The 20,593-nt window shown below is 43.9% G+C and overlaps 1 protein-coding gene across 2 annotated transcripts in view; it reads right to left on the bottom strand.

The window, feature by feature from the left end:
• LOC124002746 (SLIT-ROBO Rho GTPase-activating protein 1) overlaps positions 1 to 20,593 on the bottom strand; it is a 163,146-nt gene that overhangs the window by 93,123 nt on the left and 49,430 nt on the right. For both annotated transcript variants that reach the window (XM_046310463.1, XM_046310471.1), the window contains exons 2-3: positions 14,358 to 14,553; positions 1,111 to 1,273 (exon numbers count right to left, since the gene is read on the bottom strand). In XM_046310463.1, the coding sequence (XP_046166419.1) occupies positions 1,111 to 1,273; positions 14,358 to 14,553 (359 nt within the window). The remainder of the gene's footprint in view (positions 1 to 1,110; positions 1,274 to 14,357; positions 14,554 to 20,593) is intronic.

Genomic DNA, 20,593 nt, shown 5'->3' with positions numbered 1-20,593 from the left:
TTGCAGTTGTTCGAGCAGAGGATTGGGGTGGGGTGCAGAGCAGACCACTCCTCTGTACAAGCCAGATGAAACCACCAACATCAAGAGACAATAATGACTTTAAGATGAATAAAATAACTATTTTTTTCTGTCTCCATCTAGCAGACGGATCTAAAGACCCCGCAGCGAAAGAGAGAGAAAAAAGCCAAAAACGTTGACGCTAAGCACCCCACTGAAACAGGCTCTGGTTTGTCATTTTCGGGACTGTGGTCGGTTCATGTGACTCCTAGTGCATAGGAGAGCTCATAATCTGGCAGGGAGTGGTCCGAGTGAAACAGGTCACGAGGCGACCGACTTCGGATGGGAGGGTTAGATAGGGCGTTTAGTCTTATAATCAAGGCTGTGTAGGAAGAGGGTTCTTCTCTCTCTCAGCATAGAGATTCACAGAACTAAACCACAACCCAATGATTGAACTGCTATCAAGATGTCATCAAACAACTTGTAATGTAACACGTTAAACCTACATCCAGCCAAACATCACATCTGAGTGCAGTCCAGTGCCTGGTTTACTTAAGGGGCAATCAGCAGCTGCTACATGTATTGTTGGACTTATTAATTAATGATATATATCTATTGATTCTTGAAGAATACAACTTACAAATGCCTCATGAGCTTAGTTCAACTGTCACACTCCACGAGAACCCAAAATATGAACTTTTTTACTCGAACTTCTGTAAGCAAAGCCAATGTAAAACACTATATAGCCTCAAAACATAGATAATCCATAATACAAAAATTACAGTTTTATCAGTCAGTGCATCCATAGCTCTGCCCATGAATTTGAGGGGGGTCACATTTCTCCAGCCCCTCCGCTTTTTACCAAAACAGGAGCAGGGAGTGTGCTTTGTTATAATTTTAACTGCCGATCGCCGCTTTAAGGCTGTATGATGATAGACGTATCATTAGCAGCAGGGCCCAGAGTTTTCTCCTGACTATGTGAATGTGCCAAGGATTTATCCAATATAACGAGGTACCAGAGTTCTCCCTGTTCATTTCAAGACAAGAAACTACTTCCGTCAGATCAGTGGGATCTCACCTGGTCTGACCTCTTACCTCTACAGAAGAGCTTACCTTTTTGAGCAAGCGTGTGGAGTCCTCGCTGATCTGCATGAAGCGCATGATGACGTTGTTCAGGTAGATGTCACTGAGGGTGGCGTGGTCCTTGCTCTCCCTCCTCACCTGGTTCAGCAGCAGGTACCAGCAGTTGACCGGTGACAGCAGGTTCTGGTCCTTCCTATAGGGGGACACAGCAATCAATCAACTGGGTTGTATTCCTTAGACACCAAAACAGACCGAAACGGGGATGGACTAAACTGCTCATTGGCATTTTTCGTTGCATAACATTTTGCTACAGAGTGCCCTAATGAATATGACCCTGACCTCCTTACAGAAACTGCTTCCCCTGACTGCTCAGGTTCATTCATACAAAACAAAACACTCAAAAAAGAGACAGGTCAGTTAAGGTAGCTTATTCATATTACATTTCACTGCTGATCACACAGAGAGAGAAACAAGAGACAGGCACAAGGAGAGGTAGGGACATGTAGGGAAGTATTCATGCTCCCTGAGAGACAGAGAAACCGAGTATGCCTGTGCGCACATGTGTATGTGTGCGTGCATGCGTGTCCTCGCCTGGCGCTCTGCCGGCTGTCTTTGCAATCTGTGCTGAGAGATCAAGGTCTCAGCTACCTGACAGCTCTATCCTGTCAGCCTAACTGTCCTCATCTAGCGAGATGTTTTAAGACTTCCTAAAGTGGATCAAGTCCCATCATAAAAGTAATAGCTAGTGGGGATGTTTCTTCCACAACCCTCCCCCGGTGATGAATGCCCTATATAATAGCATGCACTCTATATAATCAGCACCGAGTGCATACTGTGCCTGAAGGAGAGTTTGTATCAACGACATTTCTGGGGCATAGCCGGAGGAGCGATGTTCTGAGTGGACCGGACTTCTCGCAACAGGGGAACGCGCCCTCCACAAGTAAGCTTAGGAGACTCGAGACTTCCTTGTAAGATAATTTGTTAGAGAAGGTACTTTACATGTTGTGAAGTTTTGGAATAGTGCATTACAACAGACAAAACAGGAAGAGAGAAAGAGGGGAGGAGAGGCGTTTCCCCTCTAGTGCGCCTGCCTGTCCGCATACTGCGGGATATTGTCCAGGCCTGAGAGAGAGCGAGAGAGACAGACACAGAGTGAGCCACGGCTGTGCATAAGCAGCGGCCTGCAGCAGGCTGACTCCGTTGAATCTAAAACATTCCTCTTGCTATGGAGCTAGCCAAGGGAAGGCAGGAGGCCAGAAGAGAGGCCAGGGCCTGAGGCTTTAGGGCCAGCAGGGAGGAACCATATGGAAGCCCTCTTCTGGAAGGGCTTCCCCCTGAATGTCAGTCAAAGACAGGCAAACAACAGGTGAAACTTTGTACATTCGCCCTGGCCCACGACTCATGCTGCAGCCCTTAACTACATAACTCTATGATGATAGCTGCTGGAAGAGCAGATGTTTTTCTCCTGACAGACAGTGGACAAAACATTCCAGACCACAGAGCTGAAACATTGTCTCTCCCTCTCTTGGAAAACAGGAAATGGTGCATGTGACAAAAGACAGGACTGGAAATGAAAAACATCCCGGCGAAACGCAAGGCCATTTTTCATAGACGATGTAAAATAAGGAATAATCCAATTTAGCTAAAAGTGGTGCGTGGGGGCAACATATACAGACCTGCATTCAGGGGGAAGTCACCAAGAAGAAACAGTTAGTGACTTCAGAAAGTATTCACACCCCTCGACTTCTTCTACATTTTGCTGTGTTACAAAGTGGGGTTAAAACGGATTTAGGGGGGAGGATCACAAAGTACTCTAATGTCAAAACGTAAGAAAACATTTATAACGTGTGTAAAAATTTTTTTTTTTTAAATCACCACCCCCCCCAAAAACAATCTTGATTAGATAAGTATTCAATAGATGTTAAAATCACCGTTGGCAGCGATTACAGCTGTGACTCTTTCTGGGTAAGTCTAACAGCTTTGCACACCTGGATTGTGCAACATTTATGACTCGTTTCAAGAAACTAGGTGTATGTCGCACGTCAGTACTTCACAGGAGAAACATTTTAATGTAATTTTTTAAAATATGTTTTTGGAGAGAAATGGCTTCATAACAAACTCGTATGCCATCTGTAAATCATAATGAAATTGTTAAATAATGAGCATAGTTAGATTTGCCACGCTAACCTTCCCACTAGCCATGATTGGCTGAGATAATGGAGGGGCGGGACATACCGAGAGATGACTTCGGATTGATCTTCCATGTAGATTGCTTCTGTCTATAACATGAGCTGCTAAGTATGCGGGGATAATCCTGTCTACCACAGATTTTTTTGAAAGCTCAGTGGGAAAATGTTGTGAAGGACTACTTTCTGGAGGATGATCGTGCTGGACTTTCTCCGACTCTGAAAATTAATCAAACAATGAGGAAATCCCTGATTTAGGTAAAAATATTTTAATTGAACGAGACAATATAGCGTCTTCTGATAACAATGTTGGGGAAGAAACGGTGTCGTTGTCACGGAAGAAGTTGACCGAGTTTTGAAATCAGTGGAATGCCCGGTGGAAGCAGAGAGATGATTGCCAAATGCGGATATCACAAAAAAGAGAACACAGAAAGAAGACTAATGTATAAAACACCTGTCTCTGGATTAAATCTTTAAACTAAGGGCAACCAGGGCATCCGTGACAGAGGGATGTATACAGGTAAGACTCTAGCTAGATTTTCAGATATGATACATTTCTAATTTTGTCAGAAAGGTGTTTTTATTACAAGTTAAAGCATACTGTTAGCTAGCTAGCTAACGTTAGATGCATGATCTATGTAGGAGTTCAAGAAAGAGGCCCAAGTTCCAGAGTTGGAATTCTGAGTTGGATGACCGTTCAAATAGATTTTTCCCAGTCCAACTGTTTTTTTCTTCTCCGGAGTTCGCAGTTGTTTTGAAAGTGGCATTAGAGTTGAGATTATGGTTCATTGTTTAGCTAGCTAGCTACATGTCTAAACAAAAGACTCTACTATGGAAGTAATCATTTCACTGCAACATTTACACCCTCTGTATCCTGTGCATGTGACAAATAAAGGTTGATTTTATTTTATATATTGTGTGTTTACAAGAGATGGTAATGTGAAGAACAACATGAGTAGCACCAAAGTCAGATTGGGATTCGCCAATTTTAGGCTTGAAATCTTTGGTTGTTTACTACACTGTGAATCCTTAAAGAGATGAGTGAGCCGGAGGCTTAAGAAGGTGTGAACGATGCGGAATAGGTTAAGACAAGTCCTCTCCAGTAGGTGTACCAAATTATTCACAGGCCATTTTTCAAAAGTTGGGTTACAAGTTTCTAAAATTTGAAAGCAGAATTACTTTCTCATTGTTCCTCAACTGCAGTTTCTAATATACAATTTTGTAGCTCTGAGTCTCTACTTTATTCAATGTAAAAAACACAAAATCAAATGTTGCTACATTGGACCGAATCCAGGTGGCGCGCATTATTATTTTTAAATTCTCAGGAACATTCACTGTTCTTTTGGATTGCAACCCCAATGAAGATCTGGCCTTGTGTTTTAGCTTATTGTCCTGCTGAAAGGTGAATTAATCTCCCAGTGTCTGGAAGAAAGAAGACAACTACATTTCCCTCTAGGACTTTGCCTGTGCTTAGCTCCATTCGTATCTTTTTTATCCTGAAAAACTCCCCAGTCATTAACAATTACAAGATACTCATAACATGATGCAACCACCACTGTGCTTGAAAATATGAAGAGCAGTACTCAGTAATATGTTGTATTGGATTTGCCCCAAACATAACAGTTTGTATTCAGGAGAAAAAGTTAATTGCTTTACCATACCTTTTGCAGTATTAGTTTAGTACCGTGTTGCAAACAAGATGCATGTTTTGAAATAATTGTATTCTGTATAGGCTTCCTTCTTTTCACTCTGTCAATTAGGTTATTATTGTGGAGTAACTACAATGTTGTTGCTCCAACCTCAGTTTTCTCCTGTCACAGCCATGAACTCTGTAACTGTTTAAAGTCACCATTGGCCTCATGGTGAAATCCCCGAGCAGTTTCCTTCCACTCCGGCAACTGAGTTAGGAAGGACGCCTGTATCTTTGCAGTGACTGGGTGTATTGATACACCATCCAAAGTGTAATTATTTACTCCACTATGCTCAAAGGAATATTCAATGTCTGTTTTTTATTTTCACCCATCTACCAATAGGTGCCCTTCTGTGCAAGGCATTGGAAAATATCCCTGGTGTTTGTGGTTGAATCGGTGTTTGAAATTCCCTGCTCGACTGGACCTTACAGATAATTGTATGTGTGGGGTACAGAGATGAGGTGTCATTCAAAAATCATGTTGAACACTATTATTACAGAGTGAGTCTATGCAACTTATGTGACTTGTTAAGCACATGTTTACTCCTCTATTTAGGCTTGCCATGACAAAGGGCTTAAATACGTATTTACTCAAGACATTTAAACTTTTCATTTTTATTCATTTGTAAAAATAATAATAATAATAATAAATAAATACAAATCTATTAGGACGTGATGGGGTATTGTGTGTAGGCCAATGAAAAACATCTAAATGTAATCCATTTTAAATTCAAGCTGTAACAACAAAATGTGTAAGGAGTCAAGGGGTTTGAAACATTCTGAAGGGACTGTATGGCAATTGAAGAGTTGTGGCAGAGTTGCTGGACAGCGTCACACACACTCTTGTCAAGACTGCAGTTACCGTAAATCCTTTCTGTCTTATGCTTGAGTGGAGTGCCAATCTCTCATTTCTCCTCTGTTTCTGCGCGTGTGTGCGTGGATATAGCCTAGAATGTGTGGGAGGGAAATGGTGAGTCTCTGTGAGAAGTGGGTGTGTTTCCTTAAAAGACCCCCAAATGAGGGAGACAGTGGTCAAAACTGATAACCCACCAGAGAAAAAGGGAAACCTTCTTGGATAAGGTCCTGTGGGAGGGGGGGTTTACAATGAGCTCAATGCCGTGTTACGTACAAATGTGGCTCATTTACCCACCCCTACACAGGACAAAGATTAAACATCAATTCCTGATTACCTGCATGCCCACCAATGTTGTTTACATGTTGAAATTACCTTGTGGTCTGTCCTACATTGGGAAAACCAGCAGAAGGTTTAAGACTTAAATATTTATCACATTCCTCATGTAAGGTTCAATATTTTGATGTTGAACGTTGACATTGTGAACCGATATTATACTTTTACCTCCCGTTACAGGAATTGATGTCACTGAGCACTGCCCCTATATATAGGACCTTCCACCCCCACCTGGGATATGGATGCCTGATGAAGACCTAAGAGTCAAAACGTTGTTATAAATAAAATCACCTGGGAGCCTAAACAGCAGTGTGCAGCGTTTTCCTCTTTATTTTTTCAGTTCACATAAACACAAGCACCTGCAAAAATGTTTTTTTTTTTTTTAATCCCTGGACGTGCATATGTTCTCCAGCATTTGTGTGCGTTTCTACGATTCTATCTCTGTGTGTGCGTATGTACGTGAGTATGTGATTGGCATGTCTCGAACTGTAATGAGCTTGGGCAAGGGACATCAGCTGTGACCGGAGGGTTATATAACTGGGCTCTGTGCACTAGTGTGTGTCCAACCGACCGACCCTCTCTGGCTCGCCTCAGTGCACAGAGCAGCACAGTGGGGCCCAGGCACTGTGAATAGAGTGACCCGATTCGCCAGACAACGCACGCTACGGCCCAGTTCCTCATGAATACAGACAGTGCACTAAATGGCTCCCTATATAGTGCACTCGTATAGGCCCCTGGTCAAACGTTGTGCACTATATAGGGATTGTAAATAGGGTGCAATTTGGGATGCAGGCTGAAAGAAAAGGGCTGAAATTACCATCGCAGCATTCTTTCACCCCTTGCTATAACACATCCAATACAATGAAGAACAGACGGGAACTTACAATTACAGTCTCCGAAAAGTCAGCGAATGGAGGAAACGGGGTCATTATTCCAAATGCGGGACTTAGTGTAGATGGAAACACCACAGGGAGCCATTGAATGAACACTAGCCATTCCAATAAATCAATGGCCAAACAGTGGGGCTGTGTGCTGGCTAATGAGACAACCTGCTGGACCAAATGACAGGCCATGTGCGCGCGCACGCTCGTGTGTGTGTGTGTATGTGTGTGTGTGTGTGTGTGTGCACAGAGAGGGCCATGGCAGCAGTGACCTCAGGGACTCTACTACCTAGCCTACATAACTGGCAGGAAACTCTCAATGTCATAATTTTCCCAAAATGCAGGGATTAGGTCAGACAGACAGGTATAGGCAGGAGGGTGAGAACTACGGTCCTCAGAGGAAGAAAGACAGACAGAGAGAGTGTGCGTGTGTTTAGGAGTGAGCTTACGATTGCATACAGGTGTGTGTGTGTGTGTGTGTGTGTGTGTGTGTGTGTGTGTGTGTGTGTGTGTGTGTGTGTGTGTGTGTGTGTGTGTGTGTGTGTGTGTGTGTGTGTGTGTGTGTTCTCACATACATACATGCATGCATGACATTGCAGTGCATTCAGAAAGTATTCAGACCCCTTGACTCCTCCCACGTTGTTACGTTACACCCTAAAACTGATTCAACCGTTTTTTCCTCGTCAATCTACACACAATGCACCATAATGATAAAGCAAAAAAATTAAATATCACATTTACATAATTATTCAGACCCATTAGTCAGGACCTTGTTGAAGCACTTTTGGCAGCGATTACAGCCTCGAGTCTTCTTGGGTATGACGCTACAAGCTTAGCACACCTACAGTACCAGTCAAAATTGTGGACACCTACTAATGCAAAGGTTTTTCTATATTTTTACTATTTTCTACATTGTAAATTAATAGTGAATACATCAAAACTATCAAATTGTAATGAACTTCGTCTGTTGTTTGAAGAGAGTCAGACCGAAATGCAGTGTGTAGGTTACTCATGACTTTTAATGAAGCTAATACGGTACATGAAATAACGGAAGAAGAAAACAACAAACGAATGAAACTAATACAGCCTATCTGGTGACTAACACTAAGACAGGTACAATCACCCACGAAATACAACGCGCACTCAGGCTACCTAAATACGGTTCCCAATCCGAGACAACTAGAATCAGCTGACTCCAATTAGGAATCGCCTCAGGCAGCCAAGCCTAACTAGACACACCCCTAATAATACACACTCCCAATTAATACAAACCCTAATACGAAATACAACATATAAACCCATGTCACACCCTGGCCTACCCAAACATATAACAAAAACACAAGATACAATGACCAAGGCGTGACAGAACCCCCCCCCCCTAAGGTGCGGACTCCGGGACGCACCTCAAGAGCATAGGGAGGGTCCGGGTGGGCGTCTGTCCATGGTGGCGGTTCTGGCTCGGGAAGTGGACCCCACTCCATAAATGTCCTAGTTCCTCCCCTTCGCGTCCTAGGATAATCCACCTTCTCCGCCGACCATGGCCTAATAGTCCTCACCCTGATCCCCACATAACCGAGGGGCAGCTCGGGACCGAGGGGCAGCTCGGGACCGAGGGGCAGCTCGGGACCGAGGGGCAGCTCGGGACCGAGGGGCAGCTCGGGACCGAGGGGCAGCTCGGGACCGAGGGGCAGCTCGGGACCGAGGGGCAGCTCGGGACCGAGGGGCAACTCAGGATAGAGGGGCAACTCAGGATAGAGGGGCAACTCAGGATAGAGGGGCAACTCAGGATAGAGGGGAAACTCAGGATAGAGGGGCAACTCAGGATAGAGGGGCAACTCAGGATAGATTGGGTTCAAGTCCGGTCTCTGGCTGGGCGACTCAAGGACATTCAGACTTGTCCCGAAGCCACCCCTGCATTGTCTTGGCTGTGTGCTTAGGGTCATTGTCCTGATGGAAGGTGAACCTTTGCCCCAGTCTGAAGTCCAGAGCGCTCAAGCAGGTTTTCATCAAGGATCTCTGTATATTTATCCCTTAATCTTTCCCTCAATCCTGACTAGTCTCCCAGTCCCTGCCGCTGAAAACCATCCCCACAGCATGATGCTGCTACCACCATGCTTCACCGTAGGGATGGTGCCAGGTGTTTTCCAGAAGTGACGCTTGGCATTCCGGCCAAAGAGTTCAATCTTGGTTTCATCAGACCAGAGAATTTGGTTTCTCATGGTCCGAGAGTCCTTTAGGTGCCTGTTGGCAAACTCCAAGAGGGCTGTCATATGCCATTTGCTGAGGAGTGGCTTCAGTCTGGCCACTACCATAAAGGCCTGATTGCTGGAGTGCTGCAGAGAGGGTTGTCCTTCTGGAAGGTCCTCCCATCGTCACAGAGGAACTCTGGAGCTCTGTCAGAGTGACCATCAGGTTCTTGGTAAACTCCCTGACCAAAGGCCCTTGTCCCTCGACTTCTCAGTTTGGCCAGGCGGCCAGCTCTAGGAAGAGTCTTGGTAGTTACAAACTTCTCCCATTTAAGAATGATGGAGGCCACTGTGTTCTTTGGGACCTTCAATGCTGCAGACATGTTTTGGTACCCTTCCCCAGATCTGTGCCTTTACACAATCTTGTCTCGGAGCTCTACAGGAAAGTCCTTTGACCTCATGGCTTGGTTTTTGCTCTGACATGCACAGTCAACTGTGACTTTATCTACACAGGTGTGTGCCTTTCCAAATCATGTCCAATCAAATTTAACACAGGTGGACTCCAATCAAGTTGTAGAAACACCGCAAGGATAATCAATGGAAACAAGACAGAAATACCTTATTTACTTATCAACAGAGGACCTATCTGAAATGACAAATCCCTTCAGGGCCTCTACCATAAGATATTTCCCATTAATTTCCTCATCACTATCTTAAATGGCAGTCTCTCTCTGGGTGGAATGCAAACGGTTATAATGTTAGTATGTTGTGCACTGAGTGTACAAAAAATTAGGAAAACCTCTTTCCATGACATTATACTGAGCAAAAATAAATGCAATATACAAAAATGTCAATTATTTTACTGAGTTACAGTTCATATGAGGAAATCAGTCAATTGAAATAAATTCATTAGGCCCTAATCTATGGATTTCACATGACTTGGACAGGGGCGCAGCCACGGGTGGTCCTGGCTCCCAAGTGGGTGGGCCTATTCCCACCCAGGTAACGCTGTTGGGTTTTTCAAGCTCAACAGTTTACTATTTTCATAAAGGGGAAGCCTTAGAGTCAACTTGGATCCAACTTGGAACCAACAGCCCTGTGGAACGATTTCGATACCTTGTAGAGTCCATGCCCCGATGAATTGAGGCTGTTCTGAGCTCAGTGTACAGTTGGTCTTCTGTGGCTCAGTTGGTAGAGCATGGTGCTTCCAAAGCTAGTATGGTGGGTTCAAGTCATGCTGGGGCCACCCATTTGAAAAATGGATGTATGGCATGAGTCGCTAAGTCGCTTTGTATAAAAATGTGGCATATTTGACAATTGCAAGAGGAATTTACAAAAATGGAATGATAGCTACTATTTGGGGGTATATTAATTGAATCATATCAACATGAATGAAAGTCCCTTAAACCGATTGGCTTTATTGTATGGGGGAAAGAAATCTGGACTATTCAAGTCACTCCCTCTCTTGGGTGGCAACATAAATAATTCAATTATCGCTCTCTCCCTTCCATCCCTCTGGCATTAAAAACGAACTGCATAGTGTGTGTGTGTGTGTATAATGTGTTCGTGTTGCAAACAGCCATGTCGCTACCACAGCAGTGGACTGACTGACTGACACTCCCTGGAACGGGGTTCTGGCCACTCGGCTGTGGGGCCTGTTGTAGCTCTCTCCCCACTGCATTCTGGGAAGAATTAAAAAAGGAGAAAGCCAGTGGACAAAAGAGCTGCTCATTCAGCTGGAGGCTTGTGTGCTCAGGGTGTGTCTGTCTCCTGTGGAGGGGAGCGGCGAGGAGAGAGCATCACTGGCCACACAGAAAAACAGTCCGTTTGGTTCTCAAGAGACGAGAGAAAAAGAAAAAAAAGAAAGAGGTGCTAGCAGATAAACCGTCCCATTGGTTTTATTTTTGTAATGATCAGGGTTGACTTTCTAGCAAATAGAACTCCCGCCCTAACAATACACCTCCTGCAATAAACTCTGTTCATTACACGTCTAGTGATCAGGGTTGATCAACGGTGCAGATAATCAGATCTAATAAACTGTGCCCGTTGACTGAATGAGCTTGATGAGGGAACTGTGTGTCACGAGAGGTGACAGCCATTTGACTAAACCACACCCTATCCATCTAAGCATCAGTAATAAAGGGGCCAACAGATATTGCTGTCGGCCCCATCCATGCTGCAGAATGGGATGTAGAAAATGGAGAGGCTTGAAAATTACGCAATACTCTGAATAATTTAGGCACAACGAATAATATGTGGGATGATGTTGACAGATTATCACCGATAAGTGTCACAGAGCTTAATGTCAAGGGATGGATGCCCAACATATAGCGATGTGATTACCATACACAACATATCCTGTGTATACCGAATGTAGAATCATCTACTAGACCTGGGTTCAGCAGGGCAGGGTTTGCAGTTGTATGCCTATCCCATTGGTTCCACTGTGTCAGGAAAGCTCAATCAAGCCCAGATAAATTCTTAAACGTTTTCAAATAGTATTTGACTGTAGTTTTATACCAGTTCCACCTCCTGCTGGTCCCTCAGTGCCAACCTTCATCCATCACAGTGAGCTTAGAGAAGCTGCAGAACGGGCCTATACCACCTACCGCTGCTGTGCCCAAGCAGGATTGATTCTGGGCCAACTGAGGTGCTGTAGCAATAATTCCATAGGTATCACAAATAGTGTATTTTCACTTTCTCTCACTCCTGAAGGCGACCCGATAAATGTTTGAAGAGGCATTCCTGGTCCTGAATACTGAAATGTACCACAGCTCTCCTCTGACTATTTTCTCCTCAGAGGAAACCGAGGCTAGACATCAGGGTTAGCACAAAGCATCCTACCCTTAACACACTGACAGAAAGATTTGAATTCTCTAACTTTGTCACATTTTTGCAATTTGGATATCGACAAACCGAATACACATGACATGGCTCCCTGTCAAATCTGACGAACATTCAAGGCTGTGACTGAATTCTCACCTCAGTCAGTAGCACTTAGCAGCCCAACTGCACGCAGCGTGTCAGTATTCACTGCTCTCCAGTGTGGAAACGCCAGCTAATTAGCCAGTGATTTAATGGGCTAATTTTAATGCTAATTCAGCTTATTACACACACAGCCAGCCCAAGCTGGGCTGAGGCTCTGCACTACCAGAAAGCCAGAAAGCTCAAAGTCCGAGTGAAAGTGCACTTTTACAATCCTCACAACATTGAAAAAATAAAGAAAACCTAGAGAATGTGGAGAACACAGAAGCGCCTCTGTATTCACCTTGTTTGTACGAATACAAAAAAACATGGGCCAAGTCTTAAAACTGTTATTCAAACGTCTCGCGTATACAGAGCACCGAAGAATGCTGCTCGCTTGGCACTGTGCAAATGTTGACCCTGCGAATGAACTGACCAGACACTATATCACGCGATGAAAACCACAGTTTTACAAGCCACGCTGTCGGAATCTCCTAAGCCTCCCGGGTTCTGCATACCCAGCTGCTAGAGTCATTAACAGGCCCAGTAGACTCCGTAGAGGAATATTTCCAGACACAGAGTAGGGCAAACAGGCGTGTTATACCGCAAGTTCAAACAATATGCCAATATCTCTGTCTTTTCCATAAGCAGTCTCCTAAAGCGTATTGAGACTGCGTGTCAACATTCCAATAAGGCTCATCCATGCCAGTCTGCTGTACCACACAGGGGTAAGGAAAGTAACGCTATGGGAGAGAGATGAAGTAGTTCTTCTCTTACAGCGTGATCATATTTCAATTGATTCGGAGCGAGATTCCCACATTGTGTCTCATCATTTCAGGTCTCATTTGTGGTTAGATCGAAATGACCGAGACCAACTCACTGTAGATATGGACCAAGCTGGTTAGGTTATTCTCCACAAGAATGATTGTAACACTAGGAGTCCTCTCACCGTTCCATGTACGTTCCATGTATTCTGTACTGTGGATCTGGGAGCAGTCATGAACCCGATGTCCATTCTTTTTCGTTCTTAAACAACTCATAAAATCTATGCCCATTCTAGGGATGTATCAGTTACTTCATTGGAGTTTCTCCAATTCCATAATTCACAGTACACTGTGCTGGAAATACCATCTGCACATTGACAGACAATGACTGTTGAATTGTGAGGCTAGATGGGGAAAGTGTTTTAAATATAGGGCGCCCACTGCTACCCAGATGAGCTTCAGAAGAACAAAGGGACATTATGCAGAATCGGCTGAGAGGGGTAAAATAGTTTGGGATATTTATCGCTGGAGCCCCTGGTGTAACAGTCTGCCTTCACAGGATATTTCCTTCCAATATTTCATGTAAATGTATTCATAAAATCGGGAACACGCATTTTAAAAGTATGAAAAAAATTGGTAAAGAAAGCCCGCAGTCCAAAACGATTTCAGCCGTCGAATGGAGGAGATGAAATGAGTAGAATGACATGACAATAAAATGTCTGACTGATGGAGTTTGATAATGAGAAATAAATAGGAAATTGAATCATCGAGCACTGCTGCTGTGTGTCTTCCCAGATCGACTGTAAATAGAAACCAGATTGCTTCGCCTCATCAACATTGTAATAAAACATTTGAATATATTTTCCAGATTGACATGTCATCAATGTTATAATCAAATATGAAGTTGATTTTGGTTGCCTAATGCAACAGGTATTCATGAACACTGAACCAGAGAGGCATATTTCAGACAGAGGCAGTGTTCCATGCAGTGACTTAACTTCTTCAGGAAAAATGCATAGACCGACAGAAAAACGCTCCGACCTAGACCCAGGTACACAGACAAGACCTAGACCCAGGTACACAGACAAGACCTAGACCCAGGTACACAGACAAGACCTAGACCCAGGTACACAGACAAGACCTAGACCCAGGTACACAGACAAGACCTAGACCCAGGTACACAGACAAGACCTAGACCCAGGTACACAGACAAGACCTAGACCCAGGTACACAGACAAGACCTAGATCCAGGTACACAGACAAGACCTAGACCCAGGTACACAGACAAGACCTAGACCCAGGTACACAGACAAGACCTAGACCCAGGTACACAGACAAGACCTAGACCCAGGTACACAGACAAGACCTAGACCCAGGTACACAGACCCAGACAAGACCTAGACACACTTGTACTTACTTGTACTGCTGGTGGTCCTTGGTGCTCCGCGTCTTCGCCATGAAGCGTTCAGCCAGTTTCTCCAGGTTCCTGGAGTACTCCATCTCGATCTCAGACTTCTTCCTGAAGAAGTCCTGCAGGTCCTGGAGGAGCTGCACCCTCATCTCGGTCTGCTGGTCCAGGGATTTCTGCTGCTCCACCAGCTGGGCACGGATCTCTGAGGACACAGACAGACGGACACAACGAGGTCAGATTGACATTTACAACTACACACAGATCACACAAGTTAGGGGTATGTAACTCTTAGCAACTCACACAGCAGACAGGTCAGAAATATATGTCTCTGTAGTCAACACCAGCCCATAGTCTAATGACATAGATAAAGGAGAGGGGTGATCACGAAGCACAAATAGGTGCATTGTGAGAGGTTGGCAGCGCTGGTCTCAGGTGGTTCATTAAAGCCACTATAGAATTCATTAGCCCCGTTACTAATCAATCACCCACTGAGATGGAGCACGGACACGCTTTCTTGACATCCTGCTGGGAAACACCAGGTTCATCACTAGTGCTACTGGTTGACTGCACACCACATTCACCAGCAGGGAAACAGGAGAGAGACGGGAGGCTTCTCTTAACCATATGGAGCTAAATGACCCTCCAGCATGAGATCTCTCACCAGTCAATGGGAATGTTTGTCATTCAAATGTACATCAGCCACTACTGTAGGCTGCATCCCCCCTAGCGTAATTGTGTGTGTGAGTGAACACAGTGTCCTGTGATGGCTATGTGACCCTGGCTATGTAGAATGGATTTGTCATGAGGTACCAGGGCTTGACATCGCCACTATGAAAGGAAACAGATGCATGAGGTGATTTTTTAAAAAAAACACACAAAATTCCAATAGAGGCCACAAAATGACGTCGCTCTAATGAAAAATCATGGGGCCTTGTGCCCGGTCACAAACACCAATAGGAATTGCATGGTAAGTAGCTAGAGGCCTTTGTAACTGCTGCTGCTTAGCCCTCTGCTGTCAAAACTTTCAAACGTTACATAGAAACAGAGTTGTTATATAAGAAACACATTTTCAAATGAATTCCTGACGAGAAATCACATCTTATCTCTAGCAACGCGGTGGCTTAAGCCTCAACAAATCTATCAGATTGTCTAGCGTTGAGAATCCAGTGGAAATCGACTCAGGCCAAGACCATCATATGGGCATCATCGGCTTAAATCCCACACAAGAAAAACCCTCCAAAATGAACTGGCCCTATTACATGAAGTATAGAGCAAACGCGCTGATTGCAGTTAAGGCCCGTCATACTCGTCAAGTGTGTGTATTCACACAGAGTATCCCTAGTCATGACTGGAGTGGATGTCTTTTGGAGACGAGCTCCTGTAAAAAGGAGAAACTCGATGACGAAAGTCAGACCAAAAATCACTGTCAAATGTCTCTGGAAGTTATAGTTTTAGTAGTCAGCCAGCATGAAACTACTATACTGACAAACTGTCTAATACCAGAAAACACACCTCACCAGTTCAGACAACGGTCTTGAACATCAGTTCAACACAACTTGATGCTTGAGGACCACTCAGTCATTAACATCTGTAGGGCTGAAAATAACCACGGGAGGGTTTTTCAATATCATCAATACCGTCAAAACTAGTTCTAAAGTTTGACATTTTAATTTTTGTCGCTACTTTTTAAGTAAATACTTGCAGTCAACTTGTGTGATACTTTAGATAAAGAATATTTCATTCTTCATTTCACCTGTCAAAATGTTTCATTATGAACTGTACTGGTAATCCCCAGTCACATGGTGTTTGTTTACAAGCACACAATGAAGAGACCGGAGCTTTGTGAATATTTCTGCCGAGGTGCAGTTTGAAGATACTAGAACATTCCACATTTAATTTCTCTCCAAACAAATGAGTAATGAATAGAAAAATCTGAATACCACATAGCAAAATAGTTATCTATTTACCTAGTCGCCTTGTTGTGTGGGAGAGGAGCATTCGAGTTAGGAGTGCCATAGCGAGGGAAACGTTCCATTCCTACTTTATTTATTTATTAAGAATAACTTGGGGTAAAATGGTGATGAGACAGATTACATTTTAAGATGAGTAGTGACAACCGGGGAAGGTGTTGATGGGGGGGGGGAATGCACTCATTAGCATTTAGTTAGCATTCTCTATGAGACTTTGCATGTACTTGTTAGCAAGTTACAAAAACAAACCAAACTAAGTGGGTTTTGAAAATAGTGCCCCTTGTGTCCAGTGCCAGTATTACTGAATATCCCAGTATTGCACAAGGTCAGTATGAAGATGACAAACCGGATACCACCCAAGCCTAGTCCGAATACAGACGAGTTATGATTTTTCATGTTGATTTTTAAACAGAGAAAGAGGTATTTTCCAAACAGCCCAAATGATTCCCCATAGAGTAGACTGCTCTAGTAGACCGCACCCATCATTAACTGGCCAAAATCAAGCGATTGAACCGAAAACATTGATCAATTAACTGCTGACTTAATTAAACTGTTCAGTCACAGAGCTCCTCATCGTGTTTCCCAAAATGTAAAATAAGTGGAATAAAGCAGAGAACTTGGCTTCATTCATCAGCTTTAAATGCCAACACAGTCTTGAGAAATGAATGATTTATGTGGGGTCTATTAGAAATCCCTGATAAATTATTTTCTTTCCCAAGGCTTCGGGAGTGGCTCTTTCATCCTGGCACCTCATGGGGAAATAAACAAATCAAATTGGGGAAGGTGGGACAGGAAAGGGAGGAGGGGGGTAAACTGGGGGGGTGGGGGTGCTGAGTCATTTGTTGAGGAAACAAACTGCAGTGATATGCATCCAGTGTCTGACTAGCCAGATAGAAACCAACAATCAGCCGGAAGAACATTTGGCTGCAGTGAAGAGTCCCTTCACTCCAATGGGTAACCACGCCATGGCTACTTGAGTCTGAACTCGGTTTAATCCAAACAACAACATTTTAGATTGTAGGTCCAGTGCAGGTAAAATAGGCCTATAGAGGGCAGATTGAGATTGGTGCCAGTTTCCTTGTTCAATCATGATGGGCTACCAAGACCTGATGTTCATTGTTTGGATGTCACAAGTTCAACCAGGTTCCCCAGCAAAGCATTTGTTCCATTGAGAGAGCGAGAGATTTCTTTGGGTAGCTAAAGGAGAAAGGATGTTCCTAGAGAGGCTACCAGAGCTTCAGGAGTTCTCTTCATGAATGAGAAACCCAGAATTCCGAGTGTGAATAATTCCTCACTCCAAACAGTGAATGCGAATGTGGAATTAAAACAAAAGCAGCCCTGACATTTACGCAAAGGAGCAGAGCGGATCATTTAACAGAATTATATTCATGACTGAACATTAAATCATTCATATTGCAAGTCAAACATTGACCAGTGACACCATGCCATGATGGATGACATTGTAGAAAAATCACCGTTCAACATTTGGTGCATATTATTCACCCATGACAATTTAGGCACATGTAAAACAGAGATACAATTAGGACTCTCTCTACCTACACATAACATTGTGTTCAACTACGATACAATGAGACAATCATATTATAATTCTTTCCCTTGAGTGACTCGGGGGCTGAAATGCATTTCACGGAGAAGTCTAATCCACTAGTCAGTGAGGCAACTGGAGTGGATATCGCTGAGAATTCCACAGGTTCTCTCTGTCATCTCGGGACAGGTGAAAGCCTCGCTTTGATCAAACAGCCTGGGCATCAAGTATTCTGCTGTAGGCAGTTTCAAATCAATTGTCTGAACTGAACACTCCCGATTCCCACAATATCCACAGACCCTCCAGAGAAATATTACACAAACAATGAACACTACTCTAGCCCACACTGGCACAGTGCTATACACAATGAACCTTGAATTTCCTTCATAGAATAATACACCAACTCAGAGTGTGTAAAAAAAAACGCTCAGCTAATGACAGGTTCACAACATTGTATCCTTTGCGCTCTCCGCTCATGCAAACGCTGCATTGAGTGGTCATCCTCTATAAATACAGTGGTACAATCCTGTCTCTGAGGTCATCTGTATGGTAAACACGTACAGAGGGGCCCACTGCGGAGCTTGAGGGGGGTGACTGCGATCAAAGCACTGCGATCCACTTCAAACAGGCAGCAGGGAGATGAGTGCACCTGTGCACTGCTGTGAACTGACACTTGCAGGACCTGGAAATAAAGTCAACAGGGCAGCAGGGAGCAGGAGGCTGGGACAGTCAACAGGTGGCTCTCTGTGGCCGTCTATGGATGGGCTTTGAGGGTCTCTGGAAGTTCATGGCTGGTTCCTGGAACCAGAAATATATATATATATATATATATATATATATATATATATATATATATATATATATATATATATATATATATGCCATTTAGCAGACACTTTTATCCAAAGCGACTTACAGTCATGTGTGCATACATTCTACGTATGGGTGGTCCCGGGGATCGAACCCACTACCCTGGCGTTACAAGCGCCATGCTCTACCAACTGAGCTACAGCAGGACCACAGTTCAGCCTGGTTTGGCCCCGTTGTTGGAAAGGGGCATACGCAGGCATGGATACAGACTTTGTAGGCCTTCGTGCCCACTGCATGTCCAGGGCTGACAGCACAAAACCAAACATCCAATAGAAATGAAGGGTATGTGTCCCAGAATACACACTGGGTGGACGTGTACAATGAGAGAGCGAGACGTTTGGTCTTTATGACGATCAGTTGGAACCAAAGGCTGTTTGTTCTGGACTGGATGTCATCCAACCAGCTCTTTTCAAGAGCGCACAACAACATATTTCCCATAACCCCATTCACGGTGGCAAATATGTCCAAAGTTGCAACTCTGAATTGCTTTTGATTGCGGGCCATTTGTTGAGAGAGAGAGAAAGTGCAGTGTCAGCAGGACGACAGAGAATGAAACACTGTTGACCTCCTGAGGAAAAACAAGCATCAGTGAAAACAACCCACCCACTGTCCGAGAAGCAGGGCCAAGTTTTTCCTGCCTCTGCCACGTGAAAAGGCTCTTCATTGTTCCACCAATTCACTTTGTTCTGAAACAAAATTGAATAGACAGCACCCCTGGCCTGCTTGCTGCTCTTCTTCCTCTGTTATATTTTATCATTAGTTATAGAATTAGTGAACCAAGGGTCCCGCTGCTGATTTCTTCTCTGGTTCTTCCGACTTTATCACTGCCTCTGCCAAAAGCTATCTGGGGCATACTATACTGTACTGTGGACCTGACTCCCTCATGTCTAATATAGACAGGTGTGTGTGTGTGTACTGTAAAAAGTAACTGCTTAACTCATTAAAGAAATAGTAGTGGCTACACTCAAACATCTCCAACTGTCAGTAGAAGTCAAAATCATAAGTGGTACTAATTTTGTCAATGTCATTTCTTATAACTTGCTGTTTTTGAGTACTGTTAACAAATATTAGGTTATTGAATAAATATGACTTATTTGTGTACTGCTAATCTAAAGTAGGTTTTATAAGTTGTGATTTTATTACATTTTAAAGTCAATCTAACATTTATTAAATAAGTTGTTCTTACGTGATTCTAAAGAAACATCCTCTCACAGTCAACTGCGTTTATTTTCAGCAAACTTAACATGTGTAAATATTTGTATGAACATAAGATTCAACAACTGAGACTAAATGAACAAGTTCCACAGACATGTGACTAACAGAAATTGAATAATGCATCCCTGCACAAAGGGGGGGGGGTCCAAATCAAAAGTAACAGTCAGTATCTGGTGTGGCCACCAGCTGCATTAAGTATTGCAGTGCAACTACACCAGATTTTCCAATTCTTGCTCTGAGATCTGGGCTCTTCTCTGGCCATGGCAGAACACTGACATTCCTGACTTGCAGGAAATCACGCACAGAACGAGCTGTATGGCTGGTGGCATTGTCATGCTGGAGGATCATGTCAGGATGAGCCTGCAGGAAGGGTACCACATGAGGGAAGAGGATGTCTTCCCTGTAACGCACAGAGTTGAGATTGCCTGCAATGACAACAAGCTCAGTACGATGATGCTGTGACACAGCGCCCCAGACCATGACAGACCCTCCACCTCGATCCCACTCAAGAGTACAAGCCTCGGTGTAAAGCTCATTCCTTCGACGATAAACGTGAATCTGACTATCACCCTTGGTGAGACAAAACCACGACTCGTCAGTGAAGAGCACTTTGTGCCAGTCCTGTCTGGTCCAGCGATGGT

This window comes from Oncorhynchus gorbuscha, linkage group LG02 (genome assembly GCF_021184085.1).
Source record: "Oncorhynchus gorbuscha isolate QuinsamMale2020 ecotype Even-year linkage group LG02, OgorEven_v1.0, whole genome shotgun sequence".
Classification (NCBI taxonomy): Eukaryota; Metazoa; Chordata; class Actinopteri; order Salmoniformes; family Salmonidae; genus Oncorhynchus; species Oncorhynchus gorbuscha.
This window is presented reverse-complemented; position numbering and strand designations above follow the sequence as displayed.